This window comes from Mizuhopecten yessoensis, unplaced genomic scaffold (assembly GCF_002113885.1).
Source record: "Mizuhopecten yessoensis strain PY_sf001 unplaced genomic scaffold, ASM211388v2 scaffold4541, whole genome shotgun sequence".
NCBI lineage: Eukaryota > Metazoa > Mollusca > Bivalvia > Pectinida > Pectinidae > Mizuhopecten > Mizuhopecten yessoensis.
The window spans coordinates 1,088-26,188 of NW_018405598.1; the positions used below are offsets into that span (position 1 = coordinate 1,088).

Consider the following 25,101-nt stretch of genomic DNA (forward strand, 5'->3'; position numbering starts at 1 on the left):
TAATTATGGTCACAGTTAAAACAAAAGAAAAACGTCACTCATTCTGCATTTTGAAACAAATGGATATTATGGAACCTGCCTACTTACGCAAACAAATTCCACGTTTACGACAGTAAATTTGCACTTTATATCTTATTTGATACTCATATCTTGTGGTAATTGACACCTATTATAGAATATTTTTTCTTAGTCGTTTGCAAACTGTGTCTGATATTTTCAGAATATTAGAAAGACATAAAAAAAACTATAGAAAATAGCAATAAACTCCTATCAATAATTCGATTACGTTCAAAATATAAATAAAACGTCATTCATTTTTCGTTTCGATTGACGTTAATGTTAATTTATTTGCAATGTTTTAACTATTTAACCGACACTCCCCGTGACATCAGCAAATTAAACTTTAACTGATTAAATAATACCACAAATTCACATCATTTTGAAGGAAACGTTCATAAACACCAAAAAGGTTTTAAGTACCCAGATCTAATTCAGCTGACAAAATACTAGGGAATGTATGATACGTATAAAGACAAGTTAAACCGGTAAGATCATGTTCGATAACTCGTACATAGCTGATTGACGTTTTGCGCTTGGTTAAACATTAGATGCGAACATCTTTGTATTATGCAGAAAATAAAAGATGCATTTTAAAAATGGAAACATCTTCTTAGCTACTTTTCTGCTACACTGTGGCCTGAAAATGATCGCAAGTGCATTTTTTGTTAACTCCTACGGGAACAACTGTATTAAACAACAAGAAAGATAACACTTTTCATTCCTGCACAGCGGTGTAAAAAGGGAATATGTAATCAACCAATACTGCACATGTCGCAATTCAGTTATTAGGTTCAGTCTCATAGCATTTAGTTTAAACCATATTTTATTCATATCAATAAACATGTACAATTACATAGAGATTTCATTCAGATGATTGGGGAACAAGTACTATTGTACTTATACATAGTCCTTCTTATTATATATAACAAGCTTTGATGATAAAACATGAATAACTTTGCAGTGATAGTCTAAATATGTGTAATATGAAGAGAAACAGATAAAACATGATATTAGGGATAAAGATAGTAACTGGTGAAGTTTTACCCGGTTGGATGGGTAGTTAAGTTTACACAGATAACTATAATATTTAATTTCATTCAGTGCGTTTTTCTAAGCTGATTTTTTTTATCAGCAACGTTTACATAGCAAACGGATTCAATGCTGTCAGAAAGTGATGTCCCAACGACTGAATATCACCTTGTTGGATGGAGCTGGTAGTCAAAAACACGGGATTGACGTTGCTAATTCATATTCGATGCGTAAACGGTACTGTAACTTATTTTTGAAGGAATGAAGGCTTTTACTAATTAGTGCATCAATCTGATATGTAGATAACGGTGATATCATGGATTTAGATTTCAGCTGTTAAGATCAGTTTGACATGTAAACATATGCAGAGTTTATGGTATATGAAATTTCGGGTTTTGAGTTTATTTGAAAAAGGCGAGAAATATTAAAAGCCGAAAAAAATATTTTTTTGATAATTTCTTTTCTTACGGGAGAAACTAATACCAAACAAGAAAGTTCATTTACAATTCTTCAAATCTGTAAAATGATTCTTCTTTACTTGTGATCAACAAGTTCCAGAAATCCAATATTCCATGTTTAAAATGTATTCTGATAATGTTAATAAATCATTCACTCAACCGAAAATTTAAGGATACTTAAAATTACAGACACAATACGCCTAATTGACTACACGTGAACAGATTTCGATTTAAATTTGTTAAATTATGTTAATAGTTGAATAAATCGAACTATTAGAATAATTTCTAAACCCTAATATTAAAAATTTCTATGTAGTCACATGTGCTGGAGAAACCCTTATACAGCCCATATATCATGTAAACATAAAAACAGCCTGTAGAAAACACATCTGATTAAACACAGCTAACAAATCACAACTCGGATAATGTCACTCACTTTAAGTGGCAGTGATGTGTATGATTTGTTCAACAAACAAAACCGCAATTTTGTTTCTGTACGGATAAACAAGTAACATAATCCCCTTCAAATGTATATATATATATCCCAAGTGTACAAATGCACCTATAACGACACAGGGTAAAACACCCGAACCAACAGCATACATAATGTATGGGGAACGAAAATATCTTATAAACTCGGGTAGGTAGGGTAGGCGGTACCGAAGTATACACACCTGTCCGGTATATCTAGACAAGCTGTGTTGGGTATATATCAGAAACTAGTGGAATCATTAGACGGCACACCTACGCCTCTACAAGGTACCGGTATAGGGTATATGTAGTGGCTGTATATCCAGTACACGGTATTGAGCGGTGCCTACCCGTTAGGTTTAGGACTCAAGAAATCATTGAGATCAATATAACGCCATTCGAGAGTTGAAAGGAATGGTATTCTAATAGATTGAACTACGGCTGCCTGTTTTTGTACGGACCACAACATATTGCCGAGATATCCGGAAAATTCAGGATCAGTTCATTTATACATGTATTCAGCACGAAACGTTTTTAGATAATTCAAATTCATCAGAAAGTGGAAATGTATTACGTACTCATAGTGTAACAGTAATTTGGCGTTGTGAAAGAATGTACGTGGAACTTTAAAGATGCATGCATTGGTTGCTTGCACACACATAAATTAAAAAGGTGTTTTTGGACAGGTAAAGTGAAATACGGACGATCGTATTTATAAGGTAATAAGGTGAAGTTTCTCTTTCACAAAAGGTGTTTTGATGATGTTGTAATATTAAGCAATCCAACATTCTATCGGAAGGCTTAGATAAATACGACACCTTTGAGACGTCGGTTTGATAGTGGCAATAGAAACTTCTGCAAACACGTTTACAAAGTTTAAGTGATTAGTTGTCAGGCTGAATAAAGAGGAAATATTCACGTGATTTAAGTGTGTTTTGACAGACGGAAAGGCTACATAGAGGACTTGTAAAGGCTGTATTTAAACACGCGAGTGTATTTACCATAGGTCTAGGACAATTTTATCGAAGTTTGACAAGGAGAATGTGAGGATAAACCTACCAGCCACAATCAACCGTTATTCGGATCAACATCGCCCATGATACACACACAGGTAAGCTGGACGTCTACCTTTAAAGATATGAATATTTATACACTGAACACATGCTTTACAGCGTGAATGTTTATTTTTTATATTTCTATAACCATTATACAGTTGCCATTTAATAGTAGTCTAGTCGTAGGACACCGGGCTCGTAACCGAATGGTTGCGGGTTCGAGTCACGGTACGGCACTGTGTTGTATTTTTGAGACAGATACTTTACTCCGCTTGTTCCAGTCTACTCAGCTGTAATGAGTGCGTGGTTGGGCAGTATTAGAATTATAGAATGCTAGCTGTGAGCGCCGAAATGGCAGCACCGGCTTTATGCTCCCCATGGAGTTGAGAAAGATACTGGCTGGTTGCAAAGGCCCTATAACCACAGATAATAATTTGTGAACCGCTTTGAGACGACCTACGGACTAGGTTGTGATAAAGCGGTATATAAGAATTATTATCATTATTATTATATGAATGATTATGTCGTACATCAGACACTAAGACTTCATCCTGGATCAGTGGTTGCATACCATATGTATTCTTTTAAATGTAGAAATTCTGTTTCATATCGAAAAAAAGGGGAAACAACAAATAATAAATAAAAAGTTTAAGTTAAACCGTTAATCGACTCACAATTTAGTTACATTTTTCCCCAGTTCGGTGAACTATTTATATGACATGTCTGAGGACATCACAAGACTTTAGTAAACAAAACATAAAAATAGAAAATATTTTAGCCTCACTTGTCTTAGATCTAAGGTTTATATAGTATCGTGATTGATAGGCAAATGTCTATCTTGCAGAAAGTCCTGCGGTAACTGACATATGAAAGCATGATTTTACATTATAATTGGGGTGGTAAATGAAGTTAGATTTCATTGTATTGTGTAAATTCTAGTCATTAGTCATATGCTGTCCGTATGTATGTACCTTTATCTGTTTGTATATGTAAGTGCCTACTTATACTAGTATTCATAAGTACCTGTTTATGTTAATATTTCTTTAAGTACTTGTTTAATGAGGGATGTCACAAGCGGTAAAGGAATCGCATATTTTTCTATGTGGTTAAATCCTATTGGTTTTGACCCGGTGTCGTCATGGGTTTTATTTATAATTTATTTGTTTGTGTGTTGATGCTCCATGTTTTTCTTAGTGTTTGTTATATTTTTTGAGTTTTGAGTTTTGTATGTTGATATCCCTGCTTTTTTAATGTTTTTTATATCTTTGTTTTCATGTTTTGTGTGGTGAAGCAGCGTGTTAGTGATCCGTGTTTATGACAACATAATAACCAAGGTCTGCGTGTTGATGCTCTGGCGGTTGTTTTTCAATAGATACTGTTTGAATAACCCCTATATACATTTATAATTTAATGAGTATGATGGGTAGTTGGACATATATATGTATGTTTCATTGTATGCTATCTAAGGGAACAATCTATTATTAACTTATGTATGTTTACAGACCTATATTATTGTTAAAATATTAATTTTCCTGTTCGTTTATTTTTACTTTGCATTCATTATTTTCAGGTATTTTTCCATTGAATGTAATTGATATATAAATTGTGCCTTTCACGCGCAGAGCTACTTGTGCAGTGCTCCATCTACTATAAATTAACGTGGATCAACTCCAGATATCAAGAGAGAAATATTTGTTAATATTGTAAATATGTATTCGTTGAAGTTTCTAATGAATAACATAAATTTATTAGGAGATATTTATATTTGCTTGGTATGCTTGTACAACTTATCAAATGGTAATTTCTAAGCATCAACAACTAGCTATAATAGCTATAAGTAATTGTATGTACTCTCAAAAAGATATCAAAACAGTGTCATATGCATAAAATAATATAAAACAGATCGGCCTTTGATTTGATCATGGCCAAACCGATTTAGATTTCAGCATATCCTAAAATAGGAAATAAATTAAAGAAAGAATGACCATCTGTCATATTAGCCAACCTCGTATTTTACCTTAATATCCATTGATTCAACATCCATATCTCTATTTGTATACCTCTTTGTTTTCAATACATCCCCTCTTTTTAATGTTTACCCATTTTGTATATTTATATTACGATTGTTAAACATTTATACGTGTTTTACATAACTACCGGCAAGTTTTATAATCATACCACGTTGTTTTACATAAATACACCACACTTTATATTTATACTTGTATGTTAACATTTATTTTCCCATGTTTTACATTTATACCCGTTATTTTACATTTATACCCGTATTTTTCCTCATATGATTACATATATACCCCAAAGTTTTAAATTTTACCCGTATGTTTACCCATATGATAACATACATATCCTAAATGTTTTTCATTAATTCTCGCATGTTAACATTTATACCCCGTTGTTTTAAATTTTTACCCGTATGTTTACCCATATGATAACATACATATCCCAAATGTTTTACATTAATACTCGCATGTTAACATGTATACCCGTTGTTTTACATTTTTACCCGTATGTTTACCCATATGATAACATACATATCCTAAATGTCTTACATTAATACTCGCATGTTAACATTTATACCTCGTTGTTTTACATTTTTACCCGTATGTTTACCCATATGATAACATGTATATCCTAAAAATTTACATTTATACTCGTATTTTAACATTTATACCCCGTTGTTTTACATTCATACCCGTATGTTAGCATTTATACCCATATGATTAACATTGATCCCTTATTACATTTTTTTGTATCTTTTCCTGTTATGAATATCGTTTGTTTGATCATCGGGGAATTGATACTACTTTTGTTTTAGTATAAAACTCTCTAACGGGGTGTATACCTGAACTTACACTTACCATAAATTCCAATACACTTCTACCTCTACAATATACATACAGGTGCCGTTTACGACCACCAAAGGGACATTTTCTGAACTACTGCCAAAGTTGTGTTGACCTTACATACGTACTGCGTAAGTCCCTATAGAATTGAATGCACACTAATAGGTCCGGGTTATCGTTAATCTTTTCTTGTCTACTTATCGTACAGGATTCAGGGTGAATAGGGATACTTTATAGACACTTTAAGCAAGTAATAGCTTGAGGGCTATTGCCTTGAAAATGTAAATGCCGGAAATATCAATGGATAGCTTCGATGTTTATCAGTTATGTTTAATAGCAAGGTAATTCAAAATATACTATTTTACATTCTGGAGAAGTAGATAACAGAGAGGAGAAACACAATATAGATAGAAAATATAGATACGTTCATTGTATTGTAATTGAAACATACAAAGAAATACCTATAATATTAATATGACATTCTAGAGAAGTAGATAAAAGGAAGAGAAACACAATATAGACTTTAGAAATAAATACTTTCAGTGTCTTGTATTGAAACATACAAAAAAAATACTTATACTATAAATCTGCATATTCAAGTATCTGTTTTGCAATATATTCTCGAATTAAGATCTTCTGGCGTCCGTCTCTCTGTCATTCCGTTTATATTGGTTCGATATATTTGTATGGCACAATATGAGCCTTTTCTGCCAAATGGGAACTGAAGGCTGTTCATAAAAATTCATCTTTACATTGTGTTCCAGTCGAATGAAACAAATTTTGATTGTCCATCACGACACAATAACGCGTGTATTAAAACCTCTCCGCCTTTTAAATTAAAATATGAATGGTTGGTATTTAACATGCGATAAATATGGCTTTCTATTTAAAAATGGATACTGTAAAAGTATTATATGTGCATTATAAGGATAGATTTATACCCGAGTATACAAACTGTCAGATCGAAGGTTAAAGACAGCCATAGCTTTCAGAGATTATACTTATACAGTGTTATTACTATAATCGATTAACACAAGTACGTCAGGTAGGGTATTCGGACTAAAATGTCAATAAAGACCGTTAGAAACGAAAGCAGAGCTGCACTCTGTGTAAAACAATGATTTTTTCTTCTTACATTGTGACCCACGTGAACATTCATTACCAGTTAATTTGTCGTTACTGCCTACAAAGCGCATGTGTCACTTGTTTAAAACGACAACCGGTATGAACAGTATATGTACTTAGAAAGTTGAATAAATATACCATTATTGGTTTTCCATGTTAGTCTAACAGAAACATCTTACCCACCCGGCCTTTTTATCTTTTCATTTTACAACTTGTGACATTTACATACGTTTGTGATTAAACAAGGCTTGTGTCTGTATGAATAGGACATCGCGTGTCAGACAAATTAGTAAGTACCATTATCATCTCGATTATGTATCTCTTTGGAATTGTCCACTGTTACCATGGACGTTCCTGGTAACGAGTGGACGTAGTCATTATCGAGCTTATCAGTCCAATAGATACTTTGTCATCAATGATACAAACTTAGCTTATATTAAAAACGTGAGAACAGTAGCATCGATAATTCTGAGGATGAATAGATCATATCTAAGCAAATGATTTATCATACTTACAGTATATGATATCTTCCAAACACCGGTTTAACATAGACTATGATGAACTTGATGATTATTTGAGTATTGCTATTATCTATATAATTTAATATTTACTTGAACATTACATGTGTTCAGCACCCACTCGTGATATATAAATATTAGTCAAGACCGATATGTCAAATTCTTGAGTGGTATAATTACATGTGATACAGGGTAATGATTCCCTTTAGTTAGTAGTTAGTGTATATGTAAGTACATGTAAGACAGGTTGATGATTCCACTCAATTAGTTTACATTTAAATTACATACTGTACAGGCCAAAGTGTCCAACTTTTAAGTGGCATAATAACATGTGATATAGGATAATGAATCGATTTATGTAGGATATAGGTAACTACATGTAGTACAGACTACTGATTATGATCACATACTGTTCAGTCTTTGTTGTCCAATAACCTAACAATTGTTTTTCATATTTATTATCTATTATGACTAATAATTTTCAAATAACAATAATACATAATTTAGGAACTGCAACTAGCACTCTACGTACCACATCAACTGTCCTAAATGCTAATCAATCAACGTCAGGCAGGAGACGTATTAAGGGGTTTATTTCCAGTAGTGATGCAAATCGGCGTTCTACTCAGATAACTTTATTTTTGTCACTATTGCACAATAAGCAGCTGACTTTGAAAACATTTTTAAAATTACATTCATTATAAAAGTATGAATGGTCACTTATTGATATATTTTTTATCGTGTTAGTGAAAAGTTTTTATTTATTTACGACAATAAATATATAAAGTCAAGCGTATTGCAATGAAATATCAATATTGAAATATGATTAAAATCTATGAGTTGATAAATCATGCATATGAAACTATATTTATCATATTTATGAACAAGCGTGAACAAAAGATGAGTTTTCACCGTTGGTTGATACAATATTCTTTTGAAACCTCATACACAGTTGTTAATTTCAACAAATAGCAGGGCATACATTTCATGAATATAAGAAAGACCTGCAAAATGATAAGCAATAAGAACATTGATTTAAAGTTGATTCATCTCCCGAAAAACTAAACAATCAATTGACTTGACAACTTTGATTTAAGGTTGAAATGATAAACTCGCTCACTCACACCTGGGGAATGCATTTGACACCACACTATCTATATCGATATGATCAAGAGAGCTAAGATGTATGCAATGTAAATAAGAAAAAAAATATTCTGAGAAGCTTCTTAACGCTTTCACCATTTCATAGGTTCATCAAGGGAGTGTCTTTTGTAAATAATTGCGTTAACAGAAAAACTATACAGCACAGAATCTGATGACGTAATGATAACAATACATTATGACGTCAGAATGCAACTTATGAAGACGTCATGCTAACTAATTATGACGCAGATTGCAATTTACCAACAAAAATACTGACAAAATAAAACTTTTGACGTTAAAACTTGACGGGGCAATCCGGTATATGAATAAAAGATATTTAAATTGGTGCCAAATAGCATCATGATTTGAAAACTTTTTTAATTCAACAGTGAATATTTGCCAACACTGTGTGGTGGGAGGATGGGCGGGTGTACTTGTATGTTGCATTTGATCAGTATTGTCTCAATTTACAACCCTTTTAAATCAGTTGTCTGACTCACAATTTCGAAACATATATAACAATAACACGGAAATGAAAACCTTGTATGAAGGATGGACTTATATGTGTTTTTGAAGCATGGACTCCCCCAGGTTTGGACATTTTTTTAAATATGTATACTTCATTAATCATAATAGATTGATTTTCATCGCATTTGGTCTGTGTATTAAGATTACATACTAGCTAAAAGTTATGCACAGCAATTAATCCCTGTAATTCATTAACTTGTAATTTAAAAAAACGTAATTGTTCAGCCAGTGTTTGAAGGTATTTAAAATTCCTTTTAAAGCAGCAAAGGTCAATAATTATTATATTATGGATCTTGTTTTTAGTCCAAGGTCTAATATTATCTTGTCATTTTGATCATTGCCTTTTTTCCTGATTCATTAAAACCTGCCTTGAAAGAAATTGGTCAAAAGTTTAAAGTCCCAAAATTAGTTCTCAAAGAGCCATACAATGTATACATATCAACTAGACAATAAGGTAAGACTTTTATACACTGTAGTAAAAATTGCCTATTCATCATAACTGTTGGTGTCAAATTGGTTAAAGGCCATTGTAAATGCGAGACGTTAGTTACAGTTTAAGTTGTTTTTGTTTGTTTTGATTTTTGAAGTTGACACGGACTTGGGCCTTATTGCCAATTACTTTCCAGTGAACTGACCTGTTACCTTTACTCAAATTCAATTCGAGTGACATGTTTAACTACGAATAATTAAAAAAATTATTAGCGATTTTTAATTTAATTAGTCAGTAACACGTCAAGCGAAAATGTTTAATCTAAATAGAAAAAAAACAGTGTTAACATACAAAGCCCCAAGGACACTTTAAATCATAACAAAATATTATATACTATATAATATAGGCGAAGTGTTATGAAAAGATAAGTGTTTCCAGCTTTCAGTCGAGATCCGAATTTAAAAAGAGTTTAATTCATACATTAGTGAATATCCAGATTAAATAAAAATGTTTTTAGAGGAGTGTTTTTATATTGGTATCTCTAGCTGTATCACAACGTTCGATTTCCGTTAAACTTGATCTCCTCATTGTTCAATGACAAGGTGCATGTTCGGTGCATGCCAGTGTTTGCTTTTCCAGCTCTATCAAACACTCTACAAGGCGACTCAATACAAAGAGCTTATAAAACCTAGCAACGCCCTATGATAAAGCACACAAGCCTGCCTTCACAGGGGAATTCTGGGCATCGTGCATTGAGAAAAGATTAAACATATTTTCAACAGATGACGCAAACATGATCAATTACTTTAGATATTTAAAATACATTTTGATGAACCTGGTATATTTAAGCAGTGCATGACACATCAATAACGAAAAGTAAAAATACAATAGTAAAGGGTATATGAGTTAGTTAAGACAGGAACCAGTGTATCGGGCGACTGCTAAACGATGAATGAGATTACTGGAATAAATATGTTAGAGTACATTTCATTTATGGTAAGTGATATATCACGTGTTTGGTATTACAGCATAAACCTCGCTATTTCGATTTTATTGGAATCATGATAAAAATCGAGAGAAAAGGTGAGTCGATATGTCCAAGTTCAAATACTCAATAATTAAGTACTAAGATCCAAGATCTCAAATTCGTGAATAACATGGTATTTCAGATAGCTGAATACAGTGTTTGGTACTACAGATGGTGGGGAAAATACGAGAGTGACAGCTAAATCGAAAACATTGGTCACTGCTCGAATGAATTGGTACACAAATCTAACAGCAGAATTAAATTTGGATTGGTGTCGGCCATAGACACCGTTAGAATATCATAAGTTTATGTGATTACTCTTATTACTAATATCGCTATCATACCGTAAATAACAAATCATGTTCTACTTGAAATGAAATCCCTGTCGGATACATTTCTCGTATATTTAATTATGATTATAACTAAAACTGTATTTATTAAAGGGTAAAGCTGTGTTTTCCTCTATTACCATTGTTGAACAGTGCGTTGACACAATCTAGAGTCATTTTAAAGGCGAAATGGCCCTTTTTCAAAAGAAAATTCAGGTAAAATTATTTAAGTTTAGATAATTTGATGTTCATATGATATGTAAAAAAACTCAAACAAACTCGTTTCCATTCCATATGGTAATTATATTTGTTTGTTTTCAGAATGAACTCAAAAAAATCCGAAAATCGAAAAAACCATGTCAGCTATAAACAACACGTCAAAATAGAGTTATATAAGATCCATTTCACAGTTAGGTTTATAGGTTCAAGATAAGGATTAAGTGATTCTTTATTCATGACTTTACTGTTATCGACCGGTAACAGGTAGCAGACCTTCCGTGGTCGATATCGATATGTGCGTAATGTAAAAGGACCTGCTATTGAAAGCGTTAATTGGAGTATTGCCTGATATATGGTGTTTTAGTAAAGCTAGGGATGTACTCCGTGGCGGGAGGAAGAGATTATGTAATATGTCTATAGGGACTGTATATAAATTAGAATACAATAGAATAAACACCTGACATGAATTCAGTTGCGCTCAGGTGACTGGTTTACTGGTTCAGCCAATGACTTACTACAGCTCGACACAAGTAACAGTTACATTACAGCAATTTGTATATATGTATTACATTAAAAACTTTAAAACTTATGTGAGGTGTAACACACACTGTACAAGATATCTTCTTGGTTTATACTGACTAACGTACATTTATTGTGTCTTGATCTGTCTGTAGATATCGCTTGTTTGTGTCAGACGATCCAGTTATTACTATCGAAAGATTCTAATTTGGTAAAGAGAAAAGTGATGACCAATTAACGATTCACATTCATTACATACTACATATCATAGTGTGTTACGTTACATATATTAAAAACCAGTGTTTACCCACATCTTGATTTGAATGTTTTATTTTAAACCATCCTTGCTTTCTGAACGTTATTTATAAGTTCCTACAGTGTTTCTGGAATCAGCATAAGATTACATGTGAGAATATCCACGTTTTATCCAACATGGAAACAGCGAAATATTTCATATGTCTAGAGAAAGAGACCGAGTTTAACATTTCAAACAGTCCATCAAAGCGTACAATGTATATCATTCTATTTATTGACTTACCTTTATATGGTAGTTCCATTAGGAATATAGGGGAAGGTATTGCTGTATTGTAATATAATGGTTAACTTAGGTCGTGTAACCATCACCATGGTACATGTGCATCATTATTTAGACCACAACTAGACCACACCAAGATCAAAAGAGTGTATAAAATATCTTTCTTACTTGGATTTGAAATAGCATTGTGTTTTGGAAGACAGCTATGATTTATGCCTTATGTAAATCGTTCACTTCAAGTTCAATTTTACAACATTGCTCATATCGAACTATTTAATAAAATTTGCAATAATGGTTATGCCCTTAGGATTACAGCGATACAGACGCCTTATTGTATGTAAAACCTATGTAGATTTCACAGGCTCATTGTATATATAAACACGCGTACATGTCACAACCAAACACCGTACACTTTTATTGATTTTCATGAACAAGAGTGTCAGACATACTTTATAAAACCTTGTCTTTGGAGACATGTTAGTCTATTGTACATGCCGTAGATAGGTTTTACGGTATAATCTCACCTTACCATGCTGTAGCACTGTCAACTTTAACATATCTCACGATAAAAACGTTGACCAAATGTGTCCTATGATCAATTACAATTATTAACATCGATAAATTGGATCATTACTTTGAACCTTTCAACAAGACATTTTTTTTATGAATTAAACCCTAAAGTTTCTGTAGTAACGGATTTATCATTAAGTGCAAAAGCGATAATCTTTACTTTAAGATTTAAAGTAGCGTATGCCTTTTGGAACATTTTTTTGCTATCGTGACATATTACAGCTATATTGGAGTAAAGAACTTATATGAAAGATATAATCAATACTCAAATTATTGTCGCTAGCCCTCAGATTGCATAGGCTCCATCACAATATTAACGTTGAAGGAACGAATTTAATGTCCTATTTTTTTATTTGAATGTCATCAATACCAAACTTACCATACTTGATGTAAATATCGATAACGATCCGGTTTTAACGTATTTCTAGACAATACACATCAATATAAATGTAACAATTTAGTCTGGAAACCGCCAAACTATATTTAGAGATAATTGTTGTAAATGTTTATCTTTAGGCAAAGAAGGTGGATTAGGGTTTGAAAATGTTTAACTAAAGCTACCTGGCACACATCAAATGTAAATAGTTCCTATTTAAACTCAGCCGAGGATCGGCCCTTCACAAACACTGGGTCCAATGCCGTAGGTATATCGTACCCACTTGGGCTAACTCAAGGAGTGATTTTTACACCTTTCTACCCACGGGGACGCTTGTTCTAATATATATATATATCGATAATGCTTAAGATGAAAAAGGGAAAGTGAGAAAATGTGACAGATAGAATTTGGAGTACATATAATAAACCGATAAAATGTTTTAAATCTTTTGTTCGCAGGCCGTGACCTCGGGAGATCTTTCTACTGTATATGAATATCGTCCTACCAGATATGCTAATGGGAGGAGTGAACGCTAATGTGATTTCAATGCCGCGCAAAGTAACGTTAGGTTCTAATTAAATGTTGAAATAACTTTAGGCTATACATTTCTCACTTTGTGTTACACCTGGCATTTAGTTAACTAACTGTTCCTTGTCTAGAATTAGATAATACCTGAAACACTTAAAAGTACAACTTTTATATCGTCCTAAAGTTTTGTGAATAGTTTTGCTTTTCATTAGAATATGATTATCACAACATTACCACTACTTTAATGAAAAATATTTAAGTATTTTCTTAAATCTTAAACAAAATACACATGTACCGGGACACAAATAACCATGTTTTAAGGTTAGTGAAAACATGAGTTTGCTGTATTTATCATATATAATGACTGTAACGTTTGATAGCCACAGACATTTTAACACTTACGGAGAGCATATGTGTAAAGTTAAGTCAAAACAGTTATGTTGGTGGTAGCGATTTGATCCTTTTATGTTTATGCAAAAGCAATCTGTTACAATTTTGCTGAAAGTCGGAAAATAGTATGTTATCGGTAAGGAATGATTATACAGTCGTCCGGGAATATCGTTGAATAACTTGGCATTATAAATATTTACATTCGGGTTGACTGCCCATTCTATGAACCTATCTGATGTAACATGTCTTATGACGTCATTAATAATATTTCCCATGTGACGTTAGGCAGTCCGTTCATATAACTCAAAGAATAAGATTGAATCGTCCAAGGTACTAGGAGTCTTGTTGTGCTGTTCCGTCGATATCGTTTCATTGACGATATAAGTTACAAACAGAGTGCGCCGTGACCCTACGTGATATTCGTCAAACAACATTCCAAGAATTTGTTTACAATGATTAAAACCTCCTAACACCACTACAAAATGTTCGCGGTTAAGTGATGTTCCCTGGATAGTATTATTAGTGTGTACTTAAGACAATATTCAGACACCTTAATTAAAACATATGATAACTTTATTGTTAAGTCATTATAACGATTTTATACATTGATGTCTGCACAATTATCATGTTTTAATGTTTTAAAAGTGCTATAATAGGGATCTTAACTATGATATTTTTTCTAATTAAATACATGACTTGCATGATGACTCATACAGTTTGTGGGTACTGCTCCGGTAACGTCTCTATTAATGTCTATATTCAGATTATGACTAGTTCAATTTATGTGTCGCTATTATTAGTGACCATGTCTTCAAAATGCTGTGATATTTTGCACACTACTGAATTGGACAATTTATAAATGGAGTTCAACCCGATTCGCATTTAAAATCCCCATATTTATATCACTAAGTATACTTAATTTTCAGAAACACTAGTATTTTAATGGTCGTCGTACTTTGAGAGCATGGGTGAGCATTGTTGAGAAATTATTACTGCTCAACAGATCCATTATCATACATCCTATAACCTTGATGTTATGAATTACTGAAGGATTTAAATGTGATTTAGCAGTTGTACTTATACAGGGAAAACATAATACTGGCGAGGCTATGAGAATAATGCAGGTTGCGCCTACTCATGAATTCCATGAATACGTTACAGTTTTACATTTTGTAACATTTGTCGTCAATATATATAGAAACATATTCAATTATGTGTTTATGTATTAATACGTTCCCCTGGAGAATTGTGTTTATATGTTATTGCTCCACGCAGTATAGTTTGTGGCGGCTCGGGTCCTTACCTTACCTTACTTACCTTACCTTACCTTACCTTACTTACCTTACCTTACCTTACCTTACCTATTGGGGCATTAGTAGTTATGTACCTGTATTAAGTACAACACATGGTAATTTCATTGAATTGAAGACACACACACAAATTGAAACAAAAACATTTTGTGTGAGTGTGTGTTAGATGGAGAGAAGTTGATGGAAAATTGTATATTTAGAGCATTTCAGATACAAAAATCAACATGCATGTTGGTGTTTTAGTTATAACTGTTATGAGTAATTATAACGGGTTGGTCCAATATGCTTCTCGGGTGCGGGATCATAATCGCTATCACTTTCCTCGCTGACGACTTATTAGTTGAGCCTGCTAGGAGGTTGTAAACATTTCTGGTTACCCACTAGTGTGTAACACCCTGGAGCTGATTTCATCGGTCAATAATTCAATTATGACGTCACGTAACAATGCTTCATGATCCATGGTAATTGTAAACACCATCGGAAAACAAACATAATGTGTTTCCATGTTAAACATGTTGTTTTCCAAATAAGATGTAAACGTGGTGGAAGGAAAGGTTCCTCCAAATCGTGATGGTTGGTTATCATATAAACCTTGTGTCATTTTTTACAATTTGAAAATAAACTCGAAAAAGTGAGCAACAGTTTTCCAATCAGAAAACATCATGACGTCACTTAATTGATTCTTTATTCAATGATGTAGTTATGATACAATTAAAACTGCCAACCGGTATGGATAATCTTTATAAAATATAAGTATCATATCATGAAATAGGATGAAACCTGTTTAGTAATGCTTTTATGGTTAGGGTTTAGTGATGATTTTCTAAATAATATTCCGAGCGTTTCGAAAGGCATTCCCTGCTTCCAACATCAGTTCGTGTCAGTGGAGTTTAACATATAAAAGATCAACCTCATTGATAAGCATGGTGTTAATATCAAATAAAGTGCAAGTATACAATCCCTGACCTCGTGTGTTGACCTAATGACCTGAATTTAACGGAGAGTGTAATTTGTATATTTATCTCTAATCGATTGTGATTGATACAGGTGTGTATACAATGTGCATTCATTCCATTTCGATAAACATCATAAAGCGTATGATATGGAGTTATGATAACACATTTTAAACATAAAGGTCAATGTTTTCACGGCTCGGTTATCTGTCATTTATAGAAACAGAAACACATAATGCTTTGATAGTCAAAGGTACAATTCAATAGACATATACAACACATTCGGCTATACCTTTAGCAGTACGGGGAAATCATATGACAATGTACATAATAGTAGGATTATTTCTAGTTACGTATCGTTAATATCAGCTGTGTATAGTTTACACAATGTGTGTTTTTATACTGATGACGAATTTAAATGTATGTGAATAAAAAACCTAATATTTTGATTTTTATCAAAGTATCGGTATATCATACTGATAACACGATTAATAAATACTCTATTCGCTAAAATTCCGAACAATAAATGAAAAGAACCTGAATTATTCTTCTAATAAATTACTTTTTAGGTAATTAAAATATATCATCGACAGCACTATAACGTGTGGGTTTTCTCCGGATGACCCGGTTTACTCCAACATTAATAACCTCTGTACACTTGTTTAATATAGTAATATAACGTTTAATATAGTAATATAATGTTTAATATAATTGTAGAAATAAATCTATTTCATGTTTCTAACATTAAAACCATATAGCTAGTATCATTCTCTTGGGATCAAAAAGTGTTACATGTGTACATGTGTACGTATTTAAACAACTATAATGCAATAAGCTTGGCCACAGATGGTGACGAGGGCAGAGTGTGCATAAACATACACTGCAGTCTTTGAGGGAGCGACACTTATTTATCATAGTTCACGACAGGGTGTGGTGGGCCGTTCCAGAAAAACCAATATCGAGTATGAAATTATAATCACGATAACACAAAAATATGGCTTGTTTGCTCAAAAGATTTATTAGATTTGAACTCCACTTAAGCAGCAGCAAATAAAGCATGCTTTCTTAACCAGTTCTGGTATTCACATATCGTCCGACACGGCGTCCACACCTCGGCCGTTATGTACCCGAATACTGATTATCGAAACCTAAGGAAAAGAGCACCAATGTGTAGGTTAAATGGGAATGGGGATTTTTTGAAACATTCTGTTCCTAGTGTCACTAATGCTGAATAAGTCTGTGATACAAACAAAATACTTTGTTTATTTCAGGCTTACAAATCAAAATGTCAACTATTTGTCACAAGAAAAATGGTTATTCTTATATTATCTGGTAACATATTGTGAAGCCGATAAATGTACATTTTAGAAACAATTTAAAGGTACGCCCATAATTCAATAGTTTTATCATACCCTTGAAAACAATTTGGTCGCTTAAAATAAGCAGTTTTATTGTTTCTAGAATGTTCTGATAATACTTTATTGTCATTTCTGTGTATTTAATTGAAATGCTTTTTCCGAAGATATCAATAAGTGACACTAATTATTGATTTATAGCGACAGTGTAATGTTATGCCCTATTTCACGTCAAAAGGACCGATATTAATAATTGACCCACCGGATTTCTGCAAAGGAAATGAGATATAATAGCACTTTGTTGTTAAGAAAATAAACCATCGAAAAAGCATTTCTGTCCATTAATGTATTATTGTCAGCTACAGACATAATCCCCATTCATTGTACAACTTCCTGTGCCACGTTAACAGAGAGTTGTCCGATTTGGCAGCATGGATATATTATGATGATAGTAATTTATACCTATGCATGACACAGCTTTTTTATGATATTGGCTTTGTTTTGCCTTCGTAATGTATTGTTTATTATGACGTCATCATTTGTTGCGTTGTATTGTTCTCTTGTCAACGTGATTGCTTAAAAACATAAACACTTACTCCGTAACGAACCTCCTATAAAGGCCTATCACGTTGGTTTTAATAAAAAAAAAATATATATATATACAGACTAAAAAGCATCATCAAGGTAAATTAAGTCGACCTTTGCTAACGTTTCACTAAGACTTCATAAGATTAAATGTTTACAACATAAACACTTAAATGTTTAAAACATAAACACTTACTCCGTAACGAACCTCCTTTAAAGGCCTATCACGTTGGCTTTAATCTTTTTTATATATATACAGACTAAAAAGCATCATCAAGGTATACAAAGTCGACCTTTGCTAACGTTTCATTAAGACTTCATAAGATTAAGTGTTTACGACGTTTCAGTGATGAATACCACATATTAATTAGTGTATTCATGTATAAAATGTATAAAGATAATGCTTTATTAGAGGGTAGTTCTGATTATTGGCTCTGTATATATCGTAGTGTGGATGAGTTTAGCAATAGCGATGTTATGAAGAGATACTGATTCCTGTAACGTTTTGAGAGCCATTATTGTAGCATTAATTCGTGGAGACAATCATTTTAATTAATGTATCGATGTAAAAAGAAAAATGAAACTCAAGCATGTTTACTAGATCGTATATTTCGGTTCTTGAATCAATTAGAACAGCGAATACTAGTTAAATCAAGTAAACAGCTCATCAGATATATTAAATACTGAAAAGTTTCGATCTGCAATATACCGGTCTTATTCTTCTAATATCGTTACATAACCTTTGCTAATATTAAATGTGTATATCATAAAAGGACACCGTTATTCGTAGCATGGAGATAAAATGTTGGCATTGGATATCAAAGTAAAGCACTATCAATTTGTCCCATATTTCGGTCACCCTGTGTCACTGATGTTGGGAAATACACACAGGCCCAGTCTGACCTACAATAAATCGCTTTGTAACTACTCGATAATGTGGAAATTATCCCAATACAGTGACAAAAATATAAATACTTCCGTTGTTACACGGCTCCCGTATCGGTACAGATCAATATTTCTTGTTTCTTTTGTGATAATGATAAACTAGAGGTTTTACATTCCAAAATTACCCATTGTTAATATTCCTTGTCCGAACACTATGTAAAACATAACCACCGCCAGCGTCGGTAACGGTTTCTCTAGTATTGGCTGTATATTGTTATAGTCGTATTTTCGTTAGTATGTCAATACGCGTATACTTAGAAGATGAAGTATTGATATTCATTGTGATACCTTGGTGGTGTAAAGTCACATGCCAAGTTACAGGGCGCATGGCCTTTCCCTTCTTATTTCATTCATTTCTATTTTTTTCAATGGTGATGATTATCAAAAGTAAATTTGAATAATGAAAAAGCATTTTCTGTTTTTCATCTCTCGCAACGCTTTGATTTCTTTCGGTTCTGCGGCATTATTTATGTTGCTCCCTTTTTTTTATTATTTTACCCAATTTCATTGTATTTTACTTGTTTACCACCTCATATCCCGAAAACCCGAAAGAGGAAAGCTCAGTCTGAGCTGTTTGATGGTGTTGTCTCAAAAGCGACAAATTTTAGCGACGATATTCAAAATTTGCTAAATGTAAAGTTGCATGATGTTGAGAAGAAAGGCCGTTTGTACACGTGTCCCTCAATTATGCACTAGACGTTATCTTATGTTGGTTCATAATTTGGTACTAAAATATTTTTATAGTATGCACCTTTTCCTGACATTTTTTTCACTTTTTTTTATCTTATTTACGAATATAAAATTCAATTGCAAATAAATCACTAGTTATAAAGATGCCTTTAATATTGATTTGGAGCATTTACTGAAGACGATATTTTGTACTTTTATATTCATTACAATATATATCATTTACAAAAATCGATTTTCTGATGTTTTATAAAAGTCTTTACAATAACAAACGTCAAATGATTGTATTTTTTATTACAGTATATACAATTTACAGAAGTCGTTTTCTTAATTTTTATTACAGTATATACAATTTACACAAGTCGATTTTTTGTATTTTTTATTACAGTATATATTTACAAAAGTTAATTCTCTGTACTTTTTATTACAGTATACAATTCCCAGAAGTCAATTTTCACTACTCGTTAGATCATAGTATTAACTGTTCACAAAATTCGATATTGTGTACTTCTACACACCAGCTTTTCGATTAGGAGATGGATCATCTATCTCTCTAGGGAATGCTTAGTATAGGTAATTAAAGGTAGATGAACCCGGGCATGCAATGTATCCCGAAATAAACAATCGGGTACATACCCATAAATAACATTGTGTTACGATGTGACCGATAAATATTTTTTACCTAAAGACGATAGAGTAGTTTTATCAGACAACATCTGTGAATGCTAACAGTTTATGTAGGGAAGCTCACAACTGTTACTTTACTATTTTGTACCAGATATAAATTAAAAAATATATACTAGCGACTGTTTTGGTAGACCTTAAAGACTGGAGAGAAAGGAACCGAGTGAACATTTTATAAAGGAATGTATTGTTCTTAATATATCATTTGTCAGAACAAAATGGACGAGTCCTACGTATTTATAATGCATATATATAGTGTACATACATTTTATTTTTCAATATTTGAATACATATATACGTTTGGATATTTGAATCATTAACTCCTTATGAGTCTAATAGGATAAAGTCTTTAAGAAATAAAGACCACTGGATGTCTTTCATCTTCAGTACAATAGCATTATTTTGTGCTTGCAGACATGAGACGTTTCACTTGACTACACGATGTACTACCGTAGCGTGGAGAAGTCGGACACGTACCCTCGGGTACTACAGAGACGATCCCAGTCGGCACGCGAGACCTACCACCCCTCCATCACAGACCTCAGCGAGCAGGCACTCAGGCTCCCTAACGGCTTCGGCTCAGGTAATCATAGGGGAGGTTCAGAAACACAGATAGACAAATAGAACAACGTAAACACAGTTGGTCATATAGGTGCTCCATATTACAATAGTTCCAGATAGCAATAAAATAGACCTTAGTCACAACATAGTTATCACTGACAGACTCTAGTCACATCATAATGATTACTGGAAGTCATATAGTATACATATTACCATAGAGCTGTCCTATGTTCCCAATAGATAGGCGCAGATACCATAAAGAAATTCAATATTACCATATTGTAATGATAGATCATACAATGTGCTCACATCTCTTAAACAAGCGCCAAGTAATTCTGTACAAGTTGTATGTACATTTTGTAGCACTATATTAGCCTCACCCTACGTGTCACGAAACACCTTTATGGAATTTAAGTTTGTAATACTTAAATGTAACATATGATCATGTTGTCATTTAGGACGCATCAGTGTTACTTTAATGTTAAAAGATTAGAAAATGCATGTCTAAATTGTTCATAACATATGCAGAAATACAGCAAAGCGAAACGTTGCCCTTTTATACGTTACAAATGAACAAATTTTGGCATTGACAGCCAAGTTATTTTTTAACTTGTATTGCATTTTAACGCTATCAGAATAAAATGCAGCAACAAGGTTAAAACATAAAGATAAAAAGATGAAATCGCATTAAGGTTTTGACAGTTAATACTTATAAGAGATCGAGTACTCGGGGGACCCATATATTCACTCCACTTAGTCATATAAACACTCGTTTTATATTGTATTGTCCACATTATCAATCATTGGGTATTTATTGTTTAATTAGAACGAAGAATATTTCAACAGACAATCAGTTATCCATTGTAGTCTAACTGTACATCACTTCGCACAATTTTCTATTTGTATTTGTATGGAGCTGGATGGATGTATACAAGTGCTATTCAAACAGGTGATCCGCCAGATATATTGATGATCTTAAAATGTCCTGGAATAGGAAGAACTTCGAGGACTATTTGCTTCTCATTTTTCTTCCAAAAGCGAACATGAATATACCACAGCCGTCGAGTTAACTACAAATCTTAATTCTGTTCCATACATGACAATTATGCGCACCTCAAACTAAACCATCGCGAAGTTGTCACTTACGCCAAGTTTCTTTTTCTTGTTAATAAGAACTGTCACCCATTGATTCAATTTCCAGAACCTATTCTGATTGGCGACTTATTTAGGTACATTTTTTTTATTTATTTTTTTACTTTATTCATTCGTGCATTCATTCATAGAAGAAATGGGTTTTGTTGACCAAACATCTATTAAGCCATGAGTAGCAGTGTGTAGATGAGCGGCTTTCATCCTTTTTTGAGGAAACATGGGAATAATGAGGTTCCAGTGTCTACCACGATAAAAAAAATACATTTACTTTGTCTTCGATCGTTTGTAGCCTACATAATTTTCTAATTTCAAACGGGAGACATAATGATGATTGATACATTTTTTGCTTGAAAAGTTTTAACGATTTCTCACCTGTGGCTTTTTATTGGAGTTCACAAAGCTTTTTTGTTTTAGTATACTCAGTTCCTATCGTGGGTAATCTCATCGACTTAGAGTTTTGCCCTTCCTTTTGATGCTGATTACTTGTTAACTTATTTGTATTTAACATATCTATAAACTATATCATATCAGGTCATCTTCCTATATACAGAGAAAATATTGGCCAAGATCATAAATCACTTATATGATTTGTAGCAACAACATAATAGAATTGTACTGATATGACAAACTTTCGTAATTTATAAATCTGACAACTTTTTTTTTTATTCCAGACGAAGAGACTAGTATTTACCCATTAACCAATGGACACTTCGGTGACCGGTCAGTCAGACTTGATTTGACGAATGAGGAAACCCCCTCAAGAACAGATGACTTGCCTAATGGAACATTCTCTGAGGTGAATGGCGGGAATTACGTGAACAATACGTCAACATCCCGCCCACCTAGTATTCGAATACATTCTACGAGGCTCCCTAAGGTTCCCGACGACAGTTACAGAGACAGAGTGTGTTTGTCAGCCAATAATCGCCATAAAATTGGTGGATATTACCGACGTCCGCGCAGTGTTGAAATCGGGCGACTGTCGTCTGCCCGCTCGCCTCGTACTATTCCCAGCGGATATTCAGACACTGATATGGAAAATAACAATTTAGTACCACCTAACTTCCTAATTAGGAATTCATGTTCTACGTCACTTAACACTGCCAACGCTGTCTCAAATTTAAAGTAAGGCCTGTTTAATGATGGGTTTTTTTGTTCATTTTACAAGACAACAATGATAAATGTGAAAGCAATCTAATATAAAGTCTTAATTATGTTCAAAATAAGTAATAATTCGTCATTTACATTTCGCTTTTAAATTCGTAGTACGTGTATGTTTAATTTTGCAATATCATTAATTTCATATTTCTTCCATTTATTGTTTTTTAAAAGATTCTCTATTGATGTGTTTCCAGGAAAAACACAGATGACACTCAGCAACGGCCACAAAGCAAGGGGAGATCACCAGGGACTCAGCTATCTAACGGTTGTGAAGAAAAAGTCAATGGATTTCATCAGCACTTGGTGAATAAACATCCTCTTCTGAAACAACGTATATCTCGTTGGTTGACAAACGGAATAAAAATTCAAAGTTTAAGGTCGAAAAGTGTTCGCAATATGCCAGGTGATTGCCGACCGTCTTCCGAACGACATTCCTGTAGCCGAGGATCTCGAAGGAAGTTTTCGGAACACAATCTAGTTGAAGAAATGAAAAAAATAAAATTACGTCAGCAGAATCTTTCGAATGAAGTGGAGCCTTGTGATTCAAGTGACTGGGCATTGACATCATCACTAACAATCACAAACCTGTCCAGGGAAGCAACTATGACGAATTCGCATAGGGACATTACTCTGACAAACTCAAATCATTGAAACATTATGTCAGTGTATGCATAGCATTATTAACAGGAACGCAAATTTTGGCTTGTTAATTTTATATTAATGACAAAACATCTTTTTTTTTAAATAGGTATTTATCAGAGCTGACGATGTGCAAACACCAGACCTTGAATGTCGTAACTTTGACCCTATAACGACGACACGTGTATTCTATGTTCTAGAAAGACAAAGAATGTATTAGTTTTGGAGAATTTACAGAGGTCATAATTTTGATTTAATTTAGAAGACCTATACCTGGCAAGATAAAGCCGGTCCAGGATGCGAAACTCAAAAATCAGATGAACTTCAAGTCATTACATCGTTTATGCTGATAAAATACAATTTGTCACCACGTGACGAACGTGAACTAATGGAATTGCTAGATTGTAGAAGATGTGTGGTACTTATTTATTAGTGTTGTTAGATAGTGATACGCACTTTATATATACGCATGTGATGCATCTCGCCACCTATCGTTATACAAGTCACTTGTAGTTGTTTTGTATAGTAATGCATCTCTATTTTATTCATTGAAGATTTTTGATAATGAACACCATTTGTATATTATTATTTTAGCATAATACAATCGATAATATTAAAACATGTCCCTCCTTAATTCTGTAGACTGCTCGGACTGATATCAAAAGAAACCTAAAACAGTGTGTATGTTATTGATTGAAACGTAGAATGTATTCATACATTCTTATATTGTGAGAAAATCAATCTATACGATGGAATATTAGGCAACGAGAGTTTCGACAAAATATACAAAAATACCTGATGTTGCTCCTATCTACTTCAACCTGTTTGATACGTTAATGCAGTCACTGGTAACCCGGTTGTCCCACTATGTAACCTACATTACAATCTGTTTAGTCCG

At 33.2% G+C, this 25,101-nt stretch overlaps 1 protein-coding gene across 3 annotated transcripts; it reads left to right on the forward strand.

Moving 5' to 3' along the window:
• The first annotated feature begins 2,181 nt into the window (after positions 1-2,181).
• On the forward strand, positions 2,182-24,539 carry LOC110449267. Of its 3 annotated transcripts, none has more exons than XM_021496019.1 (4): positions 2,182-3,129; positions 21,105-21,273; positions 23,075-23,528; positions 23,759-24,539. In XM_021496019.1, exons 2-4 carry the CDS (start codon positions 21,132-21,134, stop codon positions 24,213-24,215), a joined length of 1,053 nt encoding a protein of 350 aa, XP_021351694.1. In that variant the 5' UTR covers positions 2,182-3,129; positions 21,105-21,131; the 3' UTR covers positions 24,216-24,539. The 3 variants fall into 3 exon arrangements, with proteins under 3 accessions (XP_021351694.1, XP_021351696.1, XP_021351695.1); XM_021496021.1 differs by having other exon boundaries at positions 23,075-23,199; positions 23,759-23,864; XM_021496020.1 differs by lacking the exon at positions 2,182-3,129 and adding an exon at positions 10,595-10,674.
• The last annotated feature ends 562 nt before the right edge of the window (positions 24,540-25,101 follow it).

Excerpts from the sequence above, each read along its gene's own strand:
- LOC110449267 (XM_021496019.1), top strand. The coding sequence starts at position 21,132 with ATGTACTACCGTAGCGTGGAGAAGTCGGACACGTACCCTCGGGTACTA. Across the intron at positions 21,274-23,074 it reads CCCTAACGGCTTCGGCTCAG|ACGAAGAGACTAGTATTTAC; the intron begins GTAATCATAGGG and ends TTTTTATTCCAG. Across the intron at positions 23,529-23,758 it reads AACGCTGTCTCAAATTTAAA|GAAAAACACAGATGACACTC; the intron begins GTAAGGCCTGTT and ends ATGTGTTTCCAG.